The 27,634-nt window shown below is 46.0% G+C and overlaps 1 protein-coding gene across 1 annotated transcript; it reads right to left on the bottom strand.

The window, feature by feature from the left end:
• Positions 1–22,567, bottom strand: Hebp1 (heme binding protein 1). The gene is made up of 4 exons (XM_004845853.3): positions 22,378–22,567; positions 13,312–13,450; positions 10,418–10,598; positions 1–567 (listed from the first exon to the last, which is right to left on the bottom strand). The coding sequence occupies exons 1-4, from the start codon at positions 22,453–22,455 to the stop codon at positions 396–398; spliced, it is 570 nt and encodes a 189-aa protein (XP_004845910.1). The 5' UTR covers positions 22,456–22,567; the 3' UTR covers positions 1–395.
• Positions 22,568–27,634: the final 5,067 nt, after the last annotated feature.

Here is a 27,634-nt window from a genome sequence, read left to right as displayed (position 1 = left end):
TTAAGTCAAAGATTTTTATTTTTGGTTTCCTTTAGATAGAGCTTTTGTAAGAATCACAGATGAAAGGCTGCACAAATCATATAATGACTCACAAAAGTACAAATTCGATCATTTAAAAAAACAGTTTTCAGCGACCCAAGTGGCTGAGAAAAATACTGCTGGGTTTTTTTCTCATATGTCACAGAATTTTCTATGAGAATGATGCTGCCTAGCTTGGCTGTATTATTTCCCACCACCAAAAAAGACCCTCAGTGTATGCAACATGCTTATTTCAGAGAACTCAGTGGTGACGGGCTTGGAAGGGAAGCTGCAACCTGAGAAGCTCTGGCCCCTGGCAACCCTGTGCCAGGGGCCACTGAGGCCCACTTCCGGGAGCTCTTGGCTCCACGAGTCACTCATGTCTTCACCAGCCAGACTTCATTGCGGCGTCCATACGGCTTCATGGGAGGGTCATAGCCTGTGCAGAAGTAGAGGTCGCCCCGGTAGGTGGCCGTTCCCTCCAGGGCGGCACGCAGCTGCCTGGCCTGAGCTACGTAGTCTGCTTCCTTGGCATAGCCACCAAACTGCCTGAGGAGACAAGAGCAAGGGCTGGTAAGAAAGGACCTGGCGTTGGAGAGAGAGGAGTCCGCAGAAGAAGTCATCGCCGTGCTCACTAGGACAAGCACGCTAGAATGGCAGCACTGTGGACTCGCCACGTCCCACATGGGTGGACTTGACCTTTCTGAGCTTAAGTTTTCACAGCTGTGAAAAAAATGCCATGTATTTTCTTTTTCCTCCAAAGTAATGACTATTACCTGAAATAACAGAAGTGAAAATTATAATCATGACAGGGCCTGAGACACAATAGTCACATCCTAAATGTGAGCTTCCTTTGCTGCAATTTCCCAGAGATGGTAAGCTGTTCCCCAGGGTACCTTAGGTCCCCACTGTTTTCTCTTAACTCCTTCTTCCACCCACCTGCTCCTCCCTGGCCTCTGTCACCAGCAGGAAGGAGGGACAACCGGGAGTCAAGGTGGAGCTGCTGCTCACAGGGTAGGAGCTACAGTTTCTCCCAAAGCAGAGCAGCTGCAATGACTGTGCTCACCCCAGAAAAGGATGTGTGGCAGCTTCATTCATCAGAGCTAAGAAAGGCCAGGACCCAGGAAGTCTCAGAAGGGACCCCACACAAGTGTTACATAGCCCCCCAAATAAACCCCTTCTAATACATCCCTTCGCCTGCACAAAATCATGAACATCTTCTTTTCCTAAATCAAGCAATTCTGCTGGCAGAAGTTAGGGAAAGAGAAGCAATAAAACCTTTCTTTTGGAGATTATTACTTCCCTTACATCATCTGCCTCTGCACCAAAAGTCATCCTATAGCCTAAATATACCACTCTAAATCTGGGTTGCCCTAAAATCTTTATTAGAGTCGAATACACCCGCATTTCTGACGAGCTTTATGACTCAAAAGTCTGAATTTGCACCAGGCCAAGATGAGGCCAAATAATGCATTATTCTTGGTGGCGTTCTCTGAATCATGCTTTGCTCTTTTACAAGTGGTTAGTCACGCCTGGCAAGCATTCAGCACGCTGATTACGGGGTCACCGATGTGAAAACATGCAGGATTTCAACTGCAAAGGACTGGTTATGCTCATCATGTCCAGGCCACAGCTTCAGATTGGGGAGTGAAGCTGACACCAGTTCACTGGTTCTTCAAATATATGGAGGAAAGACTGCAAGGCAGGTGAGGAAAGCTGAGCTCTGGTTTCCTTCTTAAGCTCTGGCTTAGGCAGGGGCACACAGGATTAGCAGACAGGATGAAGAGCCAGGAAGGATTTTTCTAGCAGTAAAAGCCCACAGGACATTAGTGTTTCTCACAAAGAGCATCTAGACAGAGAACCACCTGTCAGGACAGAGTGGGATGCCAGATGTGGGACCCGGTATTGAGGGTTTCCCTCAGCCCCTACTTGCGCTGTGACACTGAACCGTTCTGGGTGATAAGGAACAATACCAGCCAGCTCATTAAGCCGAATCTGCGCTGTCACTTTCCAGCTCACGGTACCAGGCAAGTTCTTTAATTTCTGGACCCTTTGGGTCATTGGTTTTGTTACGTAGAAATGGTGATAGAGCATCAATCTCAGGAGGCTGTGGAAAGGTTAAAGGAGACAGGACTGGGAACCGCTTGGCCAGCGGGCGTCACATAGCTAACCACAGCAAGCAGGAGCTGTGACTGTCACAGTTGTTCCTGGTATCCATGGGCACTGGTTCCTCCCCACCCACTGGGATACTAAAATTTGTAGATGCTCCATTCCCTTATACGAAATGGCACAGCTTTTGGATATATCCAGTGCATATCCTCTGTGTAATTTAAATAATCTCTAAAGCTGGGTGTGGTGGTGCTTGAAAACCCTGAGCACATAAAAACAGGACAGTGGGAGTGGGGGTAAGAGTGGATCAACAGAAGCCAGACAGAGATGGGCCGTGAATGCCGCGCCAAGGAGTTTTCAACCTATGGAAAGGTTTTAAAGCAGGCGACCGACAAGGTCAGACGGTTTACAAAGAGGCCCCAGTCACAGTGGAGGGGTGGTAGCAATGGTGGGAAGCCAGGGAAGGTCGGGAACAGCAGGGTGAGAGGCTGCGGATGTGGAGGGGAGGAGTCAGGTGGAGAGGGAGGCTCCCCAGGGCTTCTGGGAAGAAGCAGATGCCCCACTGGAACAGAGGCTGAGGGCTGAGGAGTAGCTCTGCAGAGCGGGCGCTGCTCCACCTAGGGGTGCTCGGGACCCGGTTTGGGGTACGCTTACATATTCTGGGACGACTAATTCAGCATCCAGATGTGCGTCTGATGCTGTGAGGCTCCTTCGCCTTGGTAAAGGATGGAGTCAGAGAGGCCGTTGGGAAAGCAGTGGATTTGGTGACAGAACTTGGGCATCCCGCCGCTCGGGTCCCAGGTGGAGTCATGGTGAGGAGTGAAGCGAAGTATAGAGGACGGATGCTGGGAATCCTTCCTACCACCCGAGGGGTGCCCTTGGCAGGGGACACTGGGAAGGGCTGTCCGAGAAGCAGGAGATCCAGCGGAGAGTGACAGGGAGGACGCAATCCTGAATTTAGGGTTCCTAAAATTGAGTACTAGAAAGTTCCCATTTCACTGGGCCTGGTGGCCCATCTACTGGGATGGGCCCTGTAATCCCATCTACTTGGGAAGCTGAGGCAGGAGGATTGCTAAGCTGGAGGCCAGTCTGCATAACTTAGTGAGACCCTGTCTCAAAATAAAATAAAAAGGGCTTGGAATGTAACTTAGAGTGCAAGAACGTTGCCTAGCACGCCCTAGGCCCTGGGTTCAGAAACTGCACAAGAAAAAGAAAGGAAAGAAAGAAAACCTCTGATACTTTATATTTACTCCTAGGCAGACCAAGATGCTGCAGTGAAGACAAACATCTTCCTGTTGCTTCATCATGGAAGCATTTTAGTAGGAAACAAATGAAGCTGGGAAAATTATGGACACAGACACATGGATGTCTTTGCTGCTCAATTAATAAACTCACCCGAACCCCAATCACAGAGCCACACTAACACGGCAGAAAACCAAATCCTAGCAGGAGCATGGCCTCCTGCCAGGAGGTGCAGTGACTCAGCCTATGGTCAGGGCTGAGAGCCTCGTTCTTCCCTGCCTCGGCTGCTGGGAGGAGGACTCATGGGGTCTCCAGCCCCCCAACTCATGAGCGCCTCTGAGTGTGTTAAGGAATGCTCGTAAAGTGCGCTGAGCTCCTCTGAGGAAATGAACATATTCCTTTGTACATTATTTCCCCAAGCCTGTTAATAAGTTTCCAACTCCCATCTTCAAAGGAGCACTGTGTTTTATCTCACCAAAAATCCCAACAAAAAATGTGGTTATCGTGGGAACAAAGACCACACACACACACACACACTCACACTCACACATACAGGATTCCAAAAACACAAAAGAGCCAACTCGAAAGGTCTGGGAGAGTTAGAAAGTGGTGGTGGTGCGGAGATGACGCAGGCACAATGGGGTGTAAGAGGCAGGCTTTTGGTCCAAGGAGGTAAAGATTCACAATGTGCTGTCTTCCAGGAAGTGGCTGGTGCCTCACACGGTGAGGGAGGAAGCAAAATGGAGTGACTCTGAATGTGACTGTCCAACTTTGTCTGAACCTTTAGCAACCAACAGGTCAGCACCAACGTGCACGGAGTCAGCGGTGCACACAGCCGTGTGTGAGGCAGGAGGAGGGTCAGAGCAGCATGTGGGCGTCGTCACATCAGCAGCAGGGGCCTGACTGTGTGCTTTTCATCAGCCACACGGAGCCAGTGCTACTGAGCGGGACACCTCTAGGCACAGAGCACAGAGCACAGCTGGGACTCACGGTGATGATTCAGGATGCATTTCTATGCCTCTGAGGTCCAGCCAGAGAGGTCAGGACAGAAGCACACATGGACTCTGATGGACAGAAGGAAACAGGGCTGAGGAGGCAGAGAGAAGGCACAGGTAGAATGTTGGGGACAGGGAACAGGGAGTCTCTGGTTGTGGCTGGGAATGGCTCTGAAGGACAGGACGCTAAGCAGTTACAGACTGAGCATCTCTTCTTGATGCTGGCGCGAGCAGTGTGACAGGATTCTGTCCGCACAGAACTTCTGAGAAGCAGAGGTAGGGACAGGGTGGAGAGGAGCTGGGGCTCTGAGCAAAGGTCTGCAAGAGGCTGGGGGCCGAGGGCTGGGATGCTGAGATCTATGCGCAGCGGGAGTGGGGCTATGTGCTGCAGGGCAGCGAGTGCCACGATGGGCATTTTTACTCGGCTTCATTTCCTGATTAAACACCGAGGGAACCTCACGTCATCTCTCTCCTCAGGGCAACGGAGTATCTCATTACCAGCCCAGGCTGAGGTCCCAGTGTGCACATGTAGGGAGGTCAGGGCCAGGCCTGTGGCCAGGGCTGGGCGGCCCCTGTGTCTGAGCAGGGAGTGGCGACACAACTGGTCCTGCGCTTTGAGGCTGGTGATGTAAAAGGATAAATCAGAAGAGGCAGTGGTGGGGAGCTGGAAACCCATCACAGGGCCAGGACAACTGTCCAGCAAAGAAACAATGAAGACCTGTGACACGGGGATGGGAAGGCAGGGACAGTGGGGAGGTGACAGGACTGGGCCAATAATTGGGAGTAGAAGGTGAAAGAGTCAGAGCATTAGAACCAGGTGGGCAGGAGGATGGAGGGGAACGTAAGTAAGATGGGCACAGAAAGGGATGAGACTAGGGGAAGAGCCCTGAGTTCTGTCAGGGGCCCCGTTGATGTGGGAGCTACTTGGGGAGACGCCTGTGCTGAAGTCTCCCGGCCAGCTGGGGTGCAAGGCTTGGGAGGAAGGGTGGCTCTGCATGTGCTGGGTGCCACCCCACCCACTCGGTGACCGAGGCCTTTCCGAGAATGAGTCTGTGAAGGACTGTGGCACAAGGACTGGACACAGGGGCAACGACATGGTGATCAACTAAGTTTCAGATGCAGACACTTGTCACTGTCAAGGCTTTTAGACGTGAGGTGGCTTAAATATTAGAGGTAATCAGTAAACATCTGTGAGATCGAACCAAGCCTCCAAATGTCCCGGGATCCAGCAGAATGTCACGTGCCTATCCAGATGCTGCCTAAGCTCCTCTGGGGACAAGGACTTCGCGACCTCCAACTCAGTCCATTTTAGAGTTGCCCCCAATGCTTTTGTTTTTGGATAGAAGTCTGCCTTCTTCTAATTTCAAAAATGTGGACAACAGTTCTTTCTCTGGTAAAACAGTCCTTAGCTACCCTGAGATATTTGCTTTTTTGTCTGTTTTCCCTACATATGATATTTTTCCTACTTCAAAGGGCAGAGACTTTTGTTCTCTGTTTTAGGTTCAGCACCTAAACTGTTCCTGGTTCAAAGTAAATGAACAATGAGTCCATTGTTTTTGAATGAATGAGTTGATGATTTCACCTTAGTCTTCATGCTAAGTTTGATGAAATGATAAACCATTCATCACCAATGGATGGGTGACAGCTGAAGCTCTGTTGGGGACCCAAGATCGTTAGGAGAGAGAGTGCAGCAGAAGAAAGGACTAAGGCCTGTTGTTCATTTACTGAGCACTTTTTAGATCCCAGCCCACAGCCCTGCCCCCAGGGAGCCTGCATTCTAACTGGGGAGAGGGCAGTGAACAAGTGAACAGACAGGTATATAATGCGAGGGAGAGGAGTGGAACAAAGGAAAATAAAGCAATGTAAAGGCACAGAAAAGGACAGGGTGCTCTTTTTGATAGAATGGTCACGTTAGGCCCATTTAAGTTTGAAGTGAGAGAAGAAAATAAGCAGGGACTGAATAGGACTTTCAAACTCCCTGCAGCGCTGGTGTTGGAATTCACTAGGAACTTGGGCCAACGCTGGTCTGCAGCTCTCTTGATCTTGGTAACATGGGGACCCTCAGAGGTTTAGGGGATGGGGTCCTCCCAAATGTCTCTTTTTCAATTTCAAACTTCCCAAGTGCAGGAGGCCTCCATTAGGGCCTGGTCATTCAAAGGGAGAAACGACACTGAAATTCAAGGAACTCTTACCCGACCAGGCTCTTTCACAAGGATAACTTCACTGGCCCTCACCACAATGCCTTGGAAGTCCTATTTTTATAGATAAGGGGACTGAGGCTCTGAAAGATTAGACAAGTTGCCCAAAGTTGTAAAGCATGTACTTATTAGAATTGAGGGTTAAAAACGTGCATCTACTGTATCCTTGACTTTTTTGCTGCTGTTTTTCTAATAAAACTTTAATTTTCAGCGGGAGGTGATGTCAAGAAGAAAATAGGCTAAAATGTTCTGAATGTCTACCTCATGTCTAGCACTATGTGGGCATTTACAGATATGATCCCATTTCATCCAATGGGCTATGTGTACTCTCACCTATCTTACAGAGGAGGAAACTGAGGCACCAAGAGGCCTGCCTGGTAACATGCCAGTGGTCTTACTGCCATGAAGTGGTTAGTTTGGGTCATAGCACCGGCCACCCTGACAATAAACTCATGTTTTCCAACTCTTTCTGTTATATTCAGACATTTCATGAAGATGGTGAGTTTCACTAAAGCCACCCACTCTCCTGCTGTGGGCCTGCTGAGAACCCAGTACTGGATGCTGAGCCCTAACCTTCATGGAACTTTTCTAGAACATGGAGGGAGGACAGTAGTCTACAACGTCACCCCTGGTCTAAGTGTGAGGATAATTCTACTGCCTCTTGGGGATAGTATGGTACATGTATTCTGATAGTGCTATTTTCCACAGCACTTTATTTATCTAAATAGTGCTGGTAATTAGTGCTGCTAATAAATGTATAAATCTTTTGTAGACATTTTTTTTACAAGACCATAAAAAAAGACTTAATTAAGGATGCAAGGCTTTCATTTTAGAATTAGGTCTGTCATAGAATGCACTCGCTACATTATTTGAAATGTACCTTCGTATGTGAAACAGTACTGTTGCTTTCTATCACCTCGGTAATGCTCCTAACAATCAGAAATACTACAAATTACTGTAAGCGACGTTTAAATGTACACTTGACTGTGCAGTGACACCCAGTGGCTGGTTGAGGAATTACCACATAAAAAGTTAGAATTGTATCAAATTGAAATAAAAAATTCACAGAGCCGGCTAAACACCAAATTTGGTACTATCATCGTTCTCGATTTCAGAGAATTAAAAGGAAACTTCAACAGATCTGGGTTCAATCTTTTTTTTTTTTTGGTACCAGGGATTGAACTCTGGTCCTTGCGCTTGTGCAGCAGGCGGCGAAACCACTGAGCTAAATCCCCGGCCCTCAATCTATCTTTTAAATAGATACCATTACCCAGAAATGGCTGATCTCAGCTCTACAGCAAGAAATAGTTAAGACGTGCTTGCAAGCAAAAAAGCTACCAGAGTTGGGTCAAAATAACTAAAGAACCACTGGCCACAAGTGGGACAATTTGAGGAGCAATAAGAGTAATAATTGCAAAGAATGGGAAACACATCAAGAATATTTGAATTTATGTTACTTGACACTCAAAAAACAAAACAAAACAAAACAAAGGTGAAGCCTACTCACTTTTGGACGATGTTAAAAAAATGAAATTATTTGTCTGAAAACTGGTTAGTGAAGAGAAGGCATTAGCGCATATCTTGCTTTCTCTTATTTATTTTTTTTTTACAGTACTGGGGATTGAACCTAGGGCTTTCATACTGAGCTACCTCACATTTTTAAAAGTTAAAAAAAAAATCTTTTTTTGAGATAGAGTCGCACTACGTCACTAAATTGCTCAGTTTGGGCTTAAAACTGTAATCCTCCTGCCTCAGCCTCCCAGAGAGCTGGGATTTACAGGCGTGTGCCACAGTTCCTTGGTTCCTCATTTGTATCTTGCTTCTTCTGACTCTACCTCAGCAGAACCAAACAGGAGATGAGGGAAACTTCTTACTGGATATTCCTGCTGATCAATGAAGAAGGAAACAGAGAGAACATTCCCATTGCACTAGCTCGAATGGGACAAGCCATCCAGGAAGGAATTATTTCTCTTTACTCTGATCACAACGACAGAGGACACCGGATGGGTGGGCTACACACTGCCACCTAGGAAATATTCTTGTTCCAAACCCTAAAACCTGAATCTGAACACATCTGGTTCTAAGATCTAATTTACAGGCAACAGAGGAGGACATGTTAAAGTACCACCAACGTAATCCTCAAAATCGAGGCCGTGGGAAAGAAAAGGACCAGAGAATCACACACAGCAAGGAAAAGTGAGGCAGCACTGTGGCGAGGAAAGGTCCAGATTACAAAAGCTGAAACCTGTGCTGAACCAGTGCCACGGATGGATCCTACTTGGATCCAGATTTAAACAAACTGTGAGCCCACAGGAGAAACCTGAACACTGGGTACTTTATATTACTAAAACATGAACAAGTTACTGTTAAAATTTTAGAAGCAGTAAATTACTGTGATTATATTTTTTAAATCTTCAGTCATCACACAAAAATATTTATGAGCAAAATAATACAATGTCTGGAATTTGCCTAAAAATAATCCAGGGTGGTGCCATATCTACATCAAAACTTTCCCAAGTTGATCAAGGATCAGCGATGAGTGATGGGTAGGTGTGGTTTCATTATCTTATTCTTCCTACTTTCTTATAAGTTGAAAGTTTTCATTCAAAAGCTTAAAGACAAAAGAAAACAATTGTAATAACTCATTACTCCATGTCTGGTAGAACAAATGATTAGAGACCAGGCCCATCTGTGAGAAGCCTTATTTGAGCTGATTTAATAGTGCGAACCCCATTCCTTATGAAATAAGAAGGGGCAAAGAGAAAGAATAATTACTGACATCCACTACAGGACAGAAAAATCAATTTGTAAATAATATTGTAGTAAATACTAAATATTGTTGTCCCAATGTTATTGTTATTCTTTAACAATCCCTTGAGGTAGGTTATATTATTCACACTTAATGGGGAGAACACTAAAGTTTTACATCATCCTCCTGGTACTAAACAGCGAAGCTGGCAAATCACACTTAAAATACTCATCATATGGCACCAGGCTGCCTCTCAAAGGACAGGAAGAAGAATGGGAAACTCTGAGCAGAAATGAAGGCAAGACAAGCAGATATCCAGGGTGCAGGTTTTAAGGAGGCACTCACTTCAGGGCCCGCCCTGCACTCTGATGGCTGTGAGAATGAGTACTTCCTTAAATTTTCAATCCGAGGTGCCTCAGTTCCCTACCCTAGTCCCTCCCCTGGGAGAAGACACTGTTTAATTAGTCTGCTTCCTCTGCAGCGTCTTCACTGAAGGCTGGGAACTCTGAATAAGGGCTGGAGTATAAAGAAGTATAGGAGTACAGGCTCGTGAGTCAGCGGCACACCTGCATTACACACCCTCACCGCTAGGGGGCTCTGTGGCGGCCTGGCCTAATAATGAGGACAAGCTCACGTTCTGAGGCCTAGGCAGTGCTAACTCCGGGGAACCGCCCTCATCGACAGGGGCAGAGTTGGAGCAGGGAAGCCAGATGACCAAGTCTGGAGGTCCCTGCGAGGGGACCAAAACGATGTCCAGTACAAGAGTGTTTGTATAGTTCCCTTTCATGAGGATTTTCGAGAGGAGAACCAAACCCCAACCTCCGGTTAGTACTGAAGATCCTAGCCTTCCCCTGTACCGAGTTTGGTGCCTGTCACACAGCAGGATTTTCAGAACAGGGAGTCACTGATCATCTAGAAGAGACTTGGTATCTGAGGGGGAGCCTGGGGCCCAAACAATAAACACATGATTGTCAGGATTCAGTATTTCTTACTTGAATTAATTTGGCAGCAAGAAAAAAACCAATGCAAATCTCACTGAGGATGATTCAAGGAGGGGCTGTGGGAAGCAAGGGCGGCCCATGGTGCCAAAGGAACTGTCTTCTTACGTGGAGTAGACAGTGATGCTCTCCCTCTCCTCAATCTTGATGCTGTCGTCACTGGGAACTGGTGGGTCGCTCTGGAATTGGTTCGGAATCCGGAACCAGACTTTTAATTTCTTCTGAAGGGAGCCGTCTTCATTGGGGAACACGGCGAAGGAAATAGGGACTGTCATCCCCATCCCAATTCCTGACAATGTAAAAACACAGTGCAGTGGGCATTAGGGACAGAGCTTGCTCCGGGAGTGGAGGATCACTGGTCTCATTTTTGTTTCATAGCAACATTTTTCTTTTTGTTGCTGTTGTTCTTGAAGTTAACAATGAACATTTCAGGTACTAAAAATATACAGGCAAGCTCGGTGTGATGGCACCCGCTTGTAATTCCAGCACTTTGGGAGGCTGAGGGAGGAGAACAGTAAATTAGAACATAGCCTGGGAAACCTAGTGATTTAGATGCCTCATCAAAAAAACCCCCCAGAAAACCAAAAAAACTGAGAATGTAGCTTGGTGTGAAGGCCCTGGGTTCAATCCCTAATACCTCAAAATCTCTCTCTTTCTCTATCTAGATATCTAGATAGAGAGATATAAATATAGTTAGACATTTGAAAACACTTTTTATTTTATACATTGGAGGTTGCAGTGTGGTGGTACATTTCTTGAAAAAATTATTTGCTAACATACATCAAGAGGGCCGGGAATGTAGCTCAGTAGTGCAGCTACTCTGTCTGGCAAGCTCAAGGCCCCGAGTTTGAGTCCCAGAACGCCCCCCCAAATATATATATGTACATACATACATACATCAAGAATGTAGAGGGCCAGGGATTTAGCTCAGTGGCGCCGCGCCTGCTTTGCAAGCACAAGGTCCTAAGTTTGATCCCCAGTACCAAAAAAAAGAGAATGCAGATATCAGTATCTAATTACTTCCTATGTAAATATAAATTTTAATCAATTTAAAGGAAATAATACAAAATATTGAAAAGGCTATAGGTAATAGAACATTTACCACAGCAAAATTTATTATTCTGTTCAAAACAGAAATATGTCTAAGGCAATTATGGATACATTGTGCAATATAATGCAGTTAAATTATTCTTAAGACTACTTAGTATTAGTAGAAAATAATTATATAGAATTAAAATATACAATTAAGATCACACTAAAAATCCCTAAAGTAATATGTTAAAAAGGCAATGACTGCACTTGGAATAGTTTAGAGATGGCTATTTTGTTATTTTCACAATTTTCTTTAGTATTATAATTTTTAGACATATTTTCATCTAAAAAGATGTTATAAACAGCATTAAGAGGAAAAGATTTCTTCTTTTGACTTCCTACTGGTCAACATATTTTGCAAAATCTGATTACTTTGCTCCTAGAAAATATTACTATGGTTCGTACCGGTTTCTTTCTAGATTATCAGCTTGAGAAATATCCTAAAAATTAAGTCCAACATCTCTCTTTTTTTTCACCTAACTTCCTGACTCATATTTAGTTCGCAGTGATTCCAAAAGCTGCACAAATCAGTGAGGTCCCTAAGAGGTCAACATTTAAAAATATAGTTTCTATTCCAGCAGGCACACCTTAAATGATGTCGAGAGACATTCTACATAAATTTTGGGGAAAAATCGTTTCATAGTTAAATTATGATTAGGACTGTCTACGGCCCATGTCTTCTCGCCCTCGAGCCGGCTATGGCATGCGGAAACCTAGCTCCATTTTGCCTCTGGTCACAAGTTGAGGCTTCAGTGGTCCTGTGATGCTGTGATGCTCAAGGGCAAGAGTACATCAGCTGAAGACATCCTGGTTCTTCCAGAACCCAGTAGTAATAAAAAAAAGAGAGAAAGTTTCACCTGGGGGTAGAACAAATTCTTTATTAGCCTGCTGTCTTGTTCCACCTACTATTGTAAGAATGCTCTCCTTACTGTCTTCATCAACATAAGATCCTCGTGATCTAAGATCCTCATCAACGTAGCATCACCACTGCCCTGTGAGTCACCCGATGCTCCCTCTCATTATTGTGTGCACCCAGGAAATAGTGGCGAGCTCAGAGAGTCTTTGTCTTTGCCCACTCTGAGGCATTGACCTCCCGGCCCACCATGTACTTTGAAATTACTCAAGTCTCTACTGTCTTTCTTTCTTTCTTAGCCCTCGCTGTCCCCCTTTCTAGGCAGTCGGAGGACTGATCCCCGCCCTGGGACACATGAAACTTCAGGTCTATTATTTTAAAGGCGGGGAAGCAGTCAGCATGGACAAGTCTTTAGGAGTGAGATGGTCTGAGAGTCCTCACGCCCTTCGCTTGCCAGAGGAGAGTTTGGGACCTTAACACTTAAGATTCACTCAGTTCCCTGGTGGCTGAGGACCCAAGTTGGATGTCGGCCTTGCTTTACACTGGGGCTCAGTTTACCGTGGATGACCGACCAATCCAAAGACACAACCAACACTGTAGGGTTTAAAAAAAAAGAAAACTGACAAGCTGGGTGTGGTGGTCAGGCTTGTAATCCTAGCACTCTGGGTGGCTGAGGCAGGAGGATCTCACATTCCAGCACAGTCTGGGCAACTTAGTGAGACCCTGTCTCAAAATAAAAAAATTAAAAAAAGGCTGGGACACAGCTCAGTGTGAAGGCCTGGGGTTCAATCCCCAATACTGGCAAAAACAGAATAAGAAAAAAAATACCTGTGTGGATGGCAGATGGCTCCATACTTGGGAAAGAACCGGGAACTGAGTGATACAGCAAGGGCTCCCTACAGTGAGGGGAGGGGTGAGGTGGGAGTGGTCTCTCCAGCGCTTCCTGAGGCAGGACATCACAGCTGCCTCCCAGCCCTGTCCCCATGTTTCCTATAGGTGAAGTGAGATCATGCAAAGCTGCCCTCTCAGACCAGGCCTGTCCCTCAGGGGTACTCACCCTTGTCATTGGTGCCCCCCACATACTTCATGACCTTGGGCATTGCTTCCCGGAGGGCCTCATCCACGGGCTTATTTGTCACTTCCACTGTGGCAAACTTCCCTCCATCACAGGCTCTCTCTTCATAGGAGAGGTCTTCCTAGAGGTACAGGAGACACAGCTTGAGAGGGACAGAGCAGCAGACCGTGTTATCCCCAGAAGTAGCAGTGGTCCAGCGACAGGAAGCACAAACCCTAAGGGGCTTTACAGAATGGGTGTGGTAACAACGCAGAAGAGTGCGCTGGGCCATGAGAAATAGATTCTGGGAGTCTTACACCTGTGGAGACAACACCAGAAGCTGAAAAAAATTTGTTAAAATAATTTTCTCAGGGAGATAAGATACTGCATTGGAAAACACTGGAACGTTATAAAATGGAACATTCAGAAATCAAAAGAGCTCTTAAAAATATTTTAGTAACAGAAATGAGAATTTCCACAGAAAGGCTGAAAGATAAAGTTGCGGGAAATCTGTCAAGTCAAGTAAAGAAGTAAAAAAGTGGAAAAGGAAAGAAATCAGAGGATCAAGCCCAGGGATCCAACATCTGAGTAAAAGGAGAGCCAGGAAAAAGAAGAGGAAAAGGAATGGGGAGAAGAGGAGGAGGAGGAGATGGAGGAGAGGAAGAGGGAGAGGAGGAGGACAAAGTAAGGAGAGGAAACACAGAAAGACAATGACAACAATCACACAGGACTCAAGGGCCCCAGGATGAGTTTCGTCCTAGCAGCAGAGCTGCAATTCAGAGTAGCTCTGCTGACCCACGCTCCAGGACAGTGACTCCTCCCCAACTCTGTTTGTTTGGTGCTGGGGACTGAGCCCAGGGCCTCACGCTGATCATGTGCTCTGCCACTGAGCTACACCTCCAGGCCTTCCTCTCCCTTGCTTTTTTATTAGTGCATGTTAATATTGCAGAGTGGTGGGATTTGTTCTGGGAAACTGGCACATGCATCGAATGTATCTTGATCATCTTTGATACCGTTACAAGCTCTCTCCCTTTCTCCTTCCTCTTCGTCTCCAAAAGACGACCTGATGGTATCCTGTCATCCTTCCTTTATTTATTTACTTGTTTATTAATTTATATATTGTTAGGTTTCTCATATAAGAGAAAACATGCAATTTTAAAGAATCTGACTAATTACATGCAACATGTTTGCTAGGTCTATCTATTTTCCTGCAAAGAACCTGATTTCATTCTTCTTTATGGCTGAGTAATAGTCCACTATATTTCCACTGCCATATTTTCTTTATCCATTCATTTGTTGCCTGGCATCCAGGCTGTTCCCCCAGCTCAGCTATTGTGAACAGTGCTGCTATAAGCATGGGTGTGCATGTATCATTATAGTATGCAGTCCTTAATTCTTTTGGAATATCCACAACAATGAACCTTCCTGTATCACTGGTGGGAATATAAACTAGTGTAACCACTATGGAAATCAGTATGGGGATTCCTCGAGAAACTAAACATAGAAATACCACTTGATCCAGTTATACCTCTCCCTATCTCTTGACTCACTCTATCACAGCCTCCCGACCTCTTACTGCTCAGCTCCGCGGCCTCTCCCCACACAAACCCTTCCTCCCCTACACACTCTGCACCGAGTCTCTGTCCCAAGATCATGCACTTTTCCCTGGTGTTTAGGCTCAAAAAAACCCATGTGGCTCCCCTCAGCACCCCACCCCCTTCTCCTTGCCCATGTGATGTTTCCTAGAATCCAATTTTATGTTCCTGGACACTCAGTAAGGCAATGTTTCTCAAACTCAAAAAAAAAAAAAAAAATTCCCACAATCCACAACCAGAAAGACATTTCTCCATGATGCCTTACCATGAATATACCCATGCTTGAAATGAAGTTTGGCAAAAATAATACTCTGTCTTTAGGGATGGGCCGCATTATGAATTTTTCCTTTCTTTCCTGTTTACTTCCACTCTGCTTGAGTGAATTTTATTCTATTGCACTAAAAGAGGAAAAGTTGGTCGATATTGATTTTACTCTCTGGTAAAGGAACACTGTTGTAGTTTGAAAAATCTGCAATAAAGTCTTTGTAGACAGGAACTATACCACAGAGTTTTATATGACAGCCGCTCAATAGATATTTATTTGATTAAGGGGATGTCTCTGCTAGTGATGATTATGAAAAATGGATACATAATAGAGGACCCAGCCTCCCCACTTTGGTCAAATAGGCCATCCTATGATATTGTGGTCTGACGATTCTCAACTAGGGACGACAATGTGATTCCCAGGGGCACACAAAGGATCTCTGGAGAAAGCTAGGGGGGTGGGGCTTCGAGTGGACTGTGTAGTCCGAATAAGTATATTTAATCTTACAACTTTATACTTGGAATGTAAAAATACCTGTTGTTTTTGTATATGTGCTGCCAAAGTGAACAGCCAAAGCTGTTTTTGTAATGTGAAATTAAAGGAAAGCAGTGAGAGAGGCTGGAGACATCTGAAAGCAAACCCTGAGTGACAATTTCATGCTTCAACTTCCCTGCACCTGGGTAGGAGGAATGGCACCAGACCAAGAATCAAGTGGCAAAAATCAGCTCTGACCTTGGGACTCTGGGCTTAGCAATTCCAAGGAAGGCTGGTGCTTCCAAAGAGCCATGGTGAGCAAACTTCCGTAAACTCAGAGTGGTTTGTTCCTTCTGGCTCTTCCACAGCAGAGAATTCCAGAACTCTCCTTTTATTTGAGGACTTATCTTCCTACTTGTAATGTTTCAAATTTTAGAAGTGCTGCCTGCCCTGTGAATCAACAGAGTTCAGAACTATGAGCAGTTCTAAAGCTCACCTAATCCAGGTCACTTTAACAAAGAGGAAATGAGTAACCAGGTGGATTGGATTGCTCAAGATGACCCAGCTACTAAATGGTGAAACTGGGAATTAGGATTAGTGTCCCAAACCGCACTCTTAATGGTGCAAGACTTTCTACAACTGTGGGGGTAGATTGAGCGTTTTGCTTCTCCTTAGTCACTGTGTTGGTTGAAGAGGCATTAGTATGCCCGTGTCGAGCTCAGGACAAAGCTCTGAATGATTTTATGCAGTTACTTCTTGTATAAATGGGGACTCCAGCAATAAGCACTTACTGGAGAAGCAGCCAACTGGCTCTTTTCTTTGGTCTTTCTTTCCCTTTTAATGCATTCAACCAACAAGCCCTCAGCACTGGCAACGTGTGAACACTGTGCCAGAGGCCGAAATACAGAGATGAAGGACATCAGGAAAGGGCCAGTCCAACAGGGGAGGAGCCTCCCTACTAGGGGGAGGAGCGCCAGGGCAGCGCAGGGCAAAGGAAAGAGCTGCTTAGGCTCCTCTGCGACCCTCACGTGTGGGTGTTTGTCACACAGACTCTGAGGGCCTTCCAGACCGACCCCCTCGCAGATGTTCAGCCATTGTTTCATGGATTCATTAAATAAACACGACTGAAAACTTCTGCCAGAGGCTACAGACGTGGAGATTAATATGACATGGAGAATGAGGAGGGTGGTGGGAAGGAACACACAAAGGATGATTACACAACACAGGAGATGCTGAGAGTTTAGGGAAGGGACTCCAGTAGTGAGTGCTAAAATGGGAGAGGTCAAGGACAGTATGAGGAAGGTGAAGGATACAAGAAGTTCAGTGTGGCTGGCTGGAGCTAAGACTGTCAGGAGGACATGGAGGAGGAGGAGGCCTGAGGTTCTGCAGGGGCCAGATCCCAATGGGGCTCCGGGCTGTCTCGGGATGTGGACCTTGTAGCCATTGGTCAGTCATGGTGACCTGACAGCAGGCCAGTTTCATCTCCTCTAAATTAGTTCAACTGAGTTTTGTGATCTAAACAGGACACTGAAGTGTATGTGACCCTCTGAGGGTCCCTAGAGCAGGAAGTAACAAGTAATCCGCACCCTCAGCCCACTCCCCAGGCAGAAAGTCCACAGCAAGGAAAGTAAGGCCGCTGGGAAAGGAACCTAGTTTGACTCAGAGAGCCGAGGCCCCGGAGGAAGACCTTAAGGTTGAACTCAACTCTTCCTCCTCCCTCCGCGAGTGACATTTCCTTTCTATGAACTCCAAAAGTTAGCTAATTCCAGAGCTAGGAGGGCCCTCACATTTGTCCATTCATCAGCCTCCTCTTGCATGAACCAAGCTCTCCTTTGGGCAACTGGACACGGGGGTCTGGAGCTCAGAGGGAAGCTGCCACGGAGAAATGTAAATCTGGCAGCCACCAGCAGAAGGAAGTCTGAGGCTCCGCATGTGCTGAAGGCTGCCCGGGGAGCCTATGCAGGGCATTCTGTATCATTGAATACCCTGCCCAGAGTCTTCATTCATTGAGTGTTTAATCCACCCAGATGATCCGGGTTCCACCACCCAGCTTCTACCTGCCCTGCCAGCCACACCCACACTTCCTCACTGGACTTCTCCTATTTCCTTTAAATCCTGGTCATTCCAGGGCCAGGGCCTCTGTACCTGCAGCTGCTTCTGCCTGGGGTGTCTTCCTGCTTAACTGTTCCTCCCTTAGCCTCTACACATTCAACAGGTTCCAGCCTGCAGGTTACTTCTGCACAGTGGCCCCTAATCTAAAACAGGCTCACCGTGATATTTGTATAAAGCTTTGTACTTTCATGACTAACTTACTGTGGTTACAATTAAACAGGATTGTCTTTAATCCCATCCGCAACCATAAGTCCTACGGGGTCAGGACTGTAGCTATACCTGTCCTGTGTATTGTATAAGCATTGTTGGGAAGAGGGCTCGGAGTGAAACCTGGTTTTGCTCTAATGAAAGGATTACAAATAGCTATAGCCACCAGGAGGGATGAGAGCTTAGTCTGGGCAGGTCTCCTGGAGAAAAGTTGGCTCCTGCTGTCTTAAACCAGGTCTCCTGCAGGTCGGCACCACCTGTTTTCATAGCGTCCCTGTCCATAACCTCTCATTTGAACCACTATGAAAATTTAGATCTGAGATGTGGATATGATAAAACTATTCTAGTTCTCCAGGGAGCTCTATTTGAATTTATTTCACTAGTTTTCTATTTCTGCAAAGAATAAGGCACCTATGTGAACATAGTATTGGTTCTCAAAATTTAACATCTCTCTCTCTCTATTTTATCTTATTTTTTGTATTGGGAATTGAACCCAGGGCCTTGCACATGCTAGGCCAGGGCTCCACCACTGAGCTACATTCTCAGTCCTTTTTTTCCTTTCTTTCTTTTTAAATTTTCTTTCTTTCTTTCGAGTCCAGGTCTTGCTAAGTTGCCCAGGCTGGCCTGAAACCTGTGACCCTCCTCCTTCAGCCTCCCGACTAGCCAGAATTAGAGAAATGCGCCACTGTGCCCAGATAAAATTTAACATTTTGGTGGATATTCTTGTTGGACGGAAACAGAGCAGCTTTCCTTCACCCCATCCCCAGTTAGCTATGCTTCCAGTCAGTCAGGGTCATAAACACCAATTTTTAATGTGTACTGGAAACCTTGGTGAAGTGGGGGCCCCAGAGAGATCTTGTGAGAATGCGTCTCGATATGGGATTGCAAGTTCTCTGCAAGGTCAGATTTCTTGTGGCCACTTGACATGGTGGCTACACTGCATGTGTTAATTTGGGAAGCCTGATTTCTCATTGTAAGAAAATATTAAAGCCAAGTGTGATGGCATATGCCTGTAATACATCAACCTGGGAGCCTGAGGCAGGAGGATCGTGAGTTCAAGGCCAGCCTGGACAACTTAACAAGATCCTATCTCAAAAAGAAAAATATTAATAATACCAACTAATGGAATGCTTTCTATGTACCTGTTATTATTCTAATCACCTTACATAAATTCATTCAATTCTTCCAGCCACCCTGTGAAGAAACTACTTTAATCTTCATTTTTAGGGGAGCAAGAGGTTGAGTAACATACTCAAGTTTTAGGGGGCAAATAGTGGATTCAAATCCAGGCTACTGGGTCCTAACCTATTTGCACAGGCTGGACACAAGTCCAATACAGGTGTCCATCATCAGTATCACTTCTGTTCTGGGCATTCGCAGGGCTCACTCAACCCAGCACAGGGAGCTGCCTACCCACTTCCCTCCCCAAGCAATGTAGCAGGCACCTGATAAGGTCTGTGTGGAATCACTATGCCCCGAGTCAGTCCTGAACATCTGCATGGGGACACAGTGTGCCGCCTAGTCCCTTTGCAGGACAAAGGAGATAATTTCAGGGGGAGGCTCTCTTCAAAATAATAACACTCTGACCTTGTATATTTAAAAAGCGTTACATGTACTTTTGAATATTTGTCACACTGGCATGGTCACTCTCTTCTCAGAGTTGAGGAATCTGAGGGTCCAGAGTGGTTGAGATGTTAAGTAACTCGCTCACCAGTACCACTAAGACGAAGGGCAAGCGAACAGTTACTGTGCCCAGTGAACTGCCTGGCGCCTGTTGATCAATGTATACAGTCATCTCATTCAAACTTCAAAACATTTGTAACAGTCTTCAAAGGGAAGACCTGTTCCTTTCTCTCGTGATTAGCTTCAGAGAGATTGAGTTGTCTGAGGCTACACAGCTAATAACTGTGGAGCTGAGAGTTCTGAAGTAATTATATCACTATGTATGTAGAGTGTACTATAGTGTTTGTAAAACATTTTTATCCCCAGCACTGCAAAATCTTTTCATTAAAATTTAATATTCATAGTAACTTTGGAGGAGATGAGAGATATTTTTATTTTCATTCTACAGCTGCAAAAACAGGTTCATTGGGCCAAATGATCTGCTTCAGCCTGCTAACAGTATGATGTTATATCATACCCCATTGGGTCCCCCAGTCCCATCAAGTGTTGAGGGAAATGCTTATTAGGGTATTGGATTTATCCCTAAGGCACTAAGTCAGTGGCAGGTGGTACTGTATCAGTAAGGCTCAAATAGGAAATAGAAACTAGTAGTGTTCAGAAGACAGGTACTATGATGCAAGGAACTGGTTACACAGATAACAGAAGAGTGGAGATGTCAAGCAGGGGACAAGGAGGCAACCGAGAGGTTAGGAAGCTCCCTAGGACAGACAGAGGAGGTTTACCTGTTACCTGAGCTCAGATGCCCAGGTCACCTGGTGAAAGCTAACCATGGACATCTGTATACAGAAGGCAAAGCCACCGAGTTAGAAGCTCCTAGTGTTAAAAGACCCGACAGAGGGGCAGAAAGAGGAAGTACCATGGTTTCTCCCTTCTTTCTTTCTCTGACTAGTGCTGCTTACTGTGTAAACCTAGCTGGGAGCCAGCTGTTTATCTGAGCCTGGGAAACTGCCCCAGGGAGCCCTGACTTTACACTGAGACAGACAGCAAAGCTGGGAAGGGGTGAAGGAAGCTGAAGGCACCAGCCACAGAACAGCCCAGGCCTTCCATCTGTACTCCTGGTTGCCATTAACCCCCAAAGACCAAGTGAGCCCCGTTCACTATGGAGAGGGGCCGCTCTCAGAGCTGCTGATCACATGGGCACTGTTAGAACCATGGCAACCTGCACCAGGGCAGGGATCAAAGGCGTGATCTGGCTCAGACAGGATCCCTGCAGTGCTTATGAGCACCTTAGTCCGCTGCCAGCAATTTATACCATTGCCGTCCTACTCAAAAGCTACAGCCTCACCCTAATCCTCCCTATACCTTACTTACCTCATTCTTCCTTTCCTACTTGCTTTACTTTATTTCCTTTTTGTGTGTGTGCTGGGGAAGGAACCTAGAGCCTTGCTTCACCTCAAGCTACCTCCCCAGGCTTATCTGCTGTTCTTCACAGCACTAATCGCCACCTGATTCCGGACACATCATTTCTTCATCCATTAGCTAAAGCATAAGCTGGATGAGGGCAGGGATTTGTTGGTTTCGTCCATTCCTTACCTCCACTGCCTGCAAGAGTTATCAAGTACATAGTTTGGCACTCAAAAATAGTTGAATTAAATTCAAAAATTGTTGAATTAATTAATTTCAAATTGGGAAATTTCCCATCAAGAATTTGGATATCTAGTTCTCCTTACAAATCTGGTAACACTGGCCCTGAGGGGGGCATCACTTCGCGGCGGTGGCTGGAGGGAGTCCCTCTTTACAGAAGGGGGCCCAAGGCCTCTCTCGGTCTGCCTCGGTCCCCACCGTGCCCTACAATCCAGGGCTGCCAGCTTCCATCATTTCCATCCTCTGCCTGGCGGCTGTGGGCACTGAATGTGTCACCCTCCATCAGGGCTGAAGCAGCTCATTCTACACACAGCTGAGGAGACTGAGGCAGGGACAGATGAGTGACGGGCCACTGTTGGGTTGAAGAGTCCAGTATAGAGTTCAGGGCTTTTGAGTGATAATCATTGTGCTAAGTCCCAGAACTTGGTGCCTGGGTAACATGGGCCTTTAACAAATGAGAGGCGGCGTGCTGGGAGCTCCTAGACAGCCTCGCTGTACAAAGCACCTGTCTGCAAGGAGAATATAACCGTGGAACTGCTTGTGTTCAGGGAGGCAGCCCCATTTTCGCGTTTTGGCACTGATGTAAAGCTGGAGAAATCCAGCAATTATCCCTCCTCACTCACTCTAGCAGTGCTACTGGCCCAAAGGAACTGCAGCCCCGGGCCTTTGCGCGTGCTCTCCGAGCAATGCCGGGCTCTGGTACAGCCTGGCCTAGCTCTGGGCCCTCCTTCTGTGAAGGCCCCATAGCCCCCCGGCAGAACCGCCTGTTTCTTCCACGAGCTCCACCCAGCCCAGGTCTATGGGGCAAGGCCCTTGTTCCTCAATGTCAGTTCTCCATTATCCGGGAGGATTTTTATTTAGTTTTTGCCAGCTAGGGCTCTGTCAGTCATTTCTGCAACAGGGTCTCTCAACCAGCAAAACACCACCGATCAGTATGCTTAAAAAGGAGCGCATCCAACAGGCGGCGTCCAGCTCTCCCCACGGGCGCTCCCCGCTGATCAGCCTCTGTGCTGCCCCCTCCTCTGGCTGCACGGGCCTCTGACTCCCCTCCTTCCCGGCTCCAGGTGCCAGCTGGAGAGGCCGGGCCCACCGCACTCCGGGGCCGCTGCCACCCGCTCTCCCTGAGCCAGCCCGGCCGGACCGGCCTACCTTGCCCCCGGTGCTCAGGACCTGCCACGGCCACGTCTCCACGCTCCCAAACAGCGAGTTCCTGATCATGCCCAACATGTCGCCGCGGCGATCGGGACCCACCCCCGGCGGACTCGGGTGCGGAGCAGCGGGAGAGCAGGGGCGGCGGGGAACTGGGGGGAACGGGGCAGGGCCTCCGCGGGCTCCGCCCACAGGAACTGCGCTCGGGGGTGTGTGGGCGGGACGCACCGCGCGGCCGGGACGCGGTGGGCGGAGCCGTGGGCGGGGCTACTCCGTCTCCAGCTGCTTACGGCCGGGTTACCTCTCTGATAGCAGGTTGAAAAAGCCTCAGAGAGTTCAATACCCGCTACCAAAAAAAAGAGAAAAAAAAAAAAAAAAAAGAAAAGAAAAAGCCTCGGGCCGGGGATTTAACTCAGTGGTTCCGCCGCCTGCCTCGCAAGTGAAAGAACCCGAGTTCGATCCCCGGTACCAAAAAAAAAAAGCCTCTTAACTTGTTTCCAATGCTTGCTTTCCTACAGTCCGTTTTAACCACAGATCCCACCGTACTTCCAAGCCATAGCTTCGCTCACTTACTCCTATACATAACTTTCTAGCCAATATTATTAACATTTATTGTCTGCTCCAGGCCAAGCTCACACCACTAAAAAAGTAGTATTTTAGAAACCATTCTGGAAAAGAGGAAACAGAAGCCCAAAATAAAGAAGTAACTTCACACAGTGTGACTTGTCCGGGATTTGAACTCATGCCCGTGGTGTCAATGCCCATAATGCTTTGTTGTGCCCTGTCATGCTGAGCTTCCATAGACTGATCTCTACCTCTGCATTTGCAAATGCTTTCCAAATATTCCTTGTGTCACATGGATCCTTCAGCCTGGACAGCGTCCCCGTCTCTGAGAGTTTGGCTTCCTCGAAAGCACATTTCAAACGCTGCATCTGTGGGCCCTGTACGGTCCCCTTTGTCGTGATATTTGCTCATGTGACATTTGCCTATGCACTTTTACTCGATTGATTTAATGGCGCGAATATGGTTGTCACGTGAAATTGGTAACTGAATTACTAGTGTGATTTATGGAGTACTCTCTGAACCAATCTAAGGGACCTTGTTACGTCTCCGCCTGCTGAGAAGAGAAAGTAGAGCCCAAGCCAGGCAGAAACGATCAATAATGACCTCTCATTTTGTGGAAACAAATACTAACTTTATTAACTGTGCATAAAAAAGATTTACTTTCTGACAAACAAATGCTTGTTCACTGCTGTAAAATAAATTGCCACTTAATTATTTCATGCTTTCTTAACTCTAAAATGCCATGGATTCTAAGAGGCATTGTTATTTTATGTACTGCCAAGAAAGAAAACAAATACTACCAAGTAACTACAGCATTCAATTGATTTGAAATGCTTCCAGAGACATTGAAATATGAAATAGCATTTTGGTGTTGTTTTCACTCTTTTTAAAAATCAATTATCTGGATTAATGGGTTCCATTTTGGCAGATTCGTACATGCACAAAGTATGATTTGATTGTTTTCACCCCTCCCCGTTACCCCCATCCCCAGCCTAGTTTCACATTTTGGGGGGGCTTCAATGTGTATAATGTAATTTGCTCATATCCCCTATTACCGGCCATACACTCCTCTCCCTCTCTCTTACTCCCTGCCTTTATCTAATAATAGTCCCTCCTCCACTTGTCATCTTTTCAGATTTCATATATGAGGGAGAAATTCAAAATTTGTCTTTCTGAATCCGGCTTATTTCACTCAACAAAATCGTCTCCAGATCCATCCATTTTCTGGCCAATGACAGGATTTCATTCTTCGTTATGGCTGAGTCACACTACATTATGTACATATACCACTTTTTTTATCCCTTCATCTGTTGATGGGCATCTAGGTTGGATTCATGTCTTGGCTGTTGTAAATTGTGCTGCAATAAATGTAGGTATGCAACTATTCCTGTAATACGGTGATTAATTCTTCGGGTATATACCAAGGAGTGGTTGTTTTGGGTTGGCTTGGTTTTGGTGCTAGGGATTGAACCCAGGACCTTACATATACTAGCCACACTCCTCACCCAAGCAGTGGTATAACTGGATCTACTTGTAGTGTTTTGAGGACCTCCATGCTGATAACCGTAGTGGCTGTACTAACTTACATCCCTAACAGCTGTGTAGAAGGGTTCCCCTCCCTAACCCTGCCAGCATTGAGTTGTTTTTTTTTTTGGTACTGGGGATCAAACTTGGGACCTTGTGCTTTTGAGGCAGGTGTCGGAACCACTGAGCTAAATCCCCGGCCCAGCATTTAGTTTTTGTATTCACCCAGCCATTCTGAGGGGGTGAGACTGTATTTCAATGCAATTTTTTTGCATTTCCCTGAAATAGCATTTAGGTTATAATTCATAGAGGATTGTTATCACTTTGTAAGAGTCTCTGAGCATTTTTTTTTTTTGGTACCGGGGATCAAACTCAGGTCCTTGGCTTGTGAGGCAGTCAGTGGAACCACTGAGCTAAATCCCCAGCAAATGTCTCTAATTTATCTTTTTTTTCCTTTTTGGTACTGGGGATTGAACTTGGGTCCTTTCGCTTGCGCAGCAGGCGGCAAAACCACTGCGCTAAATCCCCGGCCCTTCTCTGAGCATTTTTTCTGCTCATAGCCATCTCTCTCTCCCCACCCCATGTCTCTCTGTGGTTCTGGGAACTGAACCCATGGCCTTGTGTCCCCAGCCTAGCCACATCCCTGCTCTTACAAACGACTCTCATATAGGATGAAGGGAAGTTTAAAGTTTTCTCTCTCTCTTATATATGTTAAATAACAAGTATAGGAGGGCCGGGGACTTAGCTCAGTGGTTCTGTGCCTGCCTGGCAAGTGTGAGGTCCTGAGTTTGATCCACGGTGCCAGGAAAAAAAAAAGTATAAGAAGCCATTGTTTTGGATGACGCAGTTGCACTGGGCCCTAGGAGAATAGGCTAAAACCCAAGAAGGAGTCATCTACTCTAAATTCCATGTCACTGGCTGAAACTAAGCTGTGACCTGACTGGAGAAATCAGGGTAAGAAATGTAGTGAACAAAGTTTGTTTTACCGTGGGGTGCAGTGGTGCACCCTTGTAATTCCAGCACTCGGGGTGGCTGAAGCAGGAAAGTAACAAGTTTGAGCCCACCCTGGGCAACTTAGCAAGACACTGTCTCAAAATGAAAAATAAAGGGCTGTGGATGTAGCTTAGTGTGAAGGCCCTGGGTTCAATCCTCAGGACCTAAAAACAAAGTTTTTCTTATCATAGAGATGCAGTCTCACAGGTAACAGGTAACAGTCATCATAAGGTTGCCTGTGGGCTGGGTGTCAGACCCGCCAATCTTTTCCTGTGGAAAGATCTTTCCTAGGTGGAGAGAGGGAGGGATATCACACAGAAAACCTTCTGTCTGCAGTGCTGTTTACGGATGCAGATGGATGTCAAACTCTTTTCACAGAAGGACCACTTTTCAGAGCTATTCCCTCGTCTGCAGAAGTCTGTAGTTTCTCTGAACAGCCAACTTGAAGGATGCTAAGGAAATATATTTTGGGGTGCCCTATTTTGATTTCTCTCAGGGACAAAGATCTATTTTCTTTAGCCTTTCCCTCACTAGTCACACCCAGGGGTTGCTCAGTAAGCACAGAATGAGTAATGAAACTATTCTTGCTATTTGATCTAATCATCTATTTTGTTTTCTTTCTATTTTTGGTACTGGGGATCGAACTCGGGACCTTGCACTTTTGAGGCAGGCAGCAGAACCACTGAGCTAAATCCCTGGCATTGTTTTCTTAACTAGGTATAGTGAAAGGGATCTATTATTACTCGGCATGGTCAAGTGGCAGAAGTATTTGGGAGTCAGAAGACATTAGGTTGGAAGACCTGGATTCCAGTCTAGTTCTGTCCTGCTAGTGCGAACAATGTCTCTTCTGCATTCCTAATCTCTGCAAGGCTCGGTTTCTACATCTACAGCACAGTGCCTTGGGTTTTACCACCGAGGCACTTAGCACCACATACACTGTGAGGGCCTGGCCTCCTTGCACTCCCACGGTCAAGTTTGTTTTGCTGAACGCAGCTGTTTCAAGAGGATTTTTGAAGCATGGATTATTAGGTGTTTTTCTTAGTCTGAAGAGTTTAATATGTTGTGAGCACTTTTCTTTGCAATTTGTTGGTCATTATGATTGAGTAATGTTAGTGTGTGCTTGTGTGTGTGTGCATGTGTGTGCATGTGATATAGACAAAATGTATTTTATGCATTATTTATGCTTTGATTTTGAGAATAAAGTGCTATGACCAAGAAGAATCTGGTAAGAGAGATATAATAACTTACACTCCGAAGATCAGTGGAATAGATTAGAAGATACAGAAATAACTACAGATATACTCAGCCACCTCATCTTTGACAAAGGAGCCAAACACCCTCATTGGAGGAAAGATAGCCTATTTAATAAATGGTGTTGGAAAAACTGGATTTCAACCTGCCAAAGATTAAAACTAGACTCATACCTATCACCATGCACGGAACTAAGATCGAAGTGGATTAAAGATCTAAATATCAAGACAGAAATACTAAACTTGCTGGAAGATAAGTTAGGTAGAACTCTTGAAGACATTGGCATAGGAAAAGACTTCATGAACAAAACCTCAGCAGCACGGGAACTAGCACAAACAATCAACACCTGGGATCTCATCTTATTAAAAAGCTTCTGCACTGCAAGAGAAACCACCAACAGATCTAAGAGACAACCTACAATGTGGGAAAAAAATTTTCAGCAGCTGCGCCTTACCCAAAGGACTACTATCTAGAATATATAAAGAACTGAAAAAAATCAGACCCCCCCCAAATTCAAAGACCCAATTCAAAAATGAGCATCTGAAATGAACAGATATTTCTCAGAAAAAGAAGTAAAAGCAGCAAATAAATATATGAAAAAATGTTCAACATCACTGGTTATTCGAGAGATGCAGATGAAAACAACCCTGAGATTCCACCTCACCCCAGAAAGAATGGCTGCTATCATGAAATCAACCAATAACAAATGCTGGCGGGGCTGTGGGGAGAAAGGAACCTTTCTCCATTGTTGGTGGGAGTGCAGACTGGTGCAACCACTGGGGAAATAAGTATGGAGATTCCTCAAAGAACTAGGGCTAGAGGTCCCATTTGACCCAGCTATTCCCCTGCTGGGTATCTTCCTAAAAGAATTAAAAGAATCATACCACAGCGATACATGTGCATTCATGGTTATAGCAGCACAGTT

The sequence above is a fragment of the Heterocephalus glaber genome, unplaced genomic scaffold, assembly GCF_053883595.1.
Source record: "Heterocephalus glaber isolate CG9 unplaced genomic scaffold, H.glaber_assembly_v1.0 deba00001444, whole genome shotgun sequence".
NCBI classification, from domain to species: domain Eukaryota; kingdom Metazoa; phylum Chordata; class Mammalia; order Rodentia; family Bathyergidae; genus Heterocephalus; species Heterocephalus glaber.
Note: the sequence above shows the minus strand (reverse complement) of the source record. Positions and strands in the feature narration are given on the sequence as shown.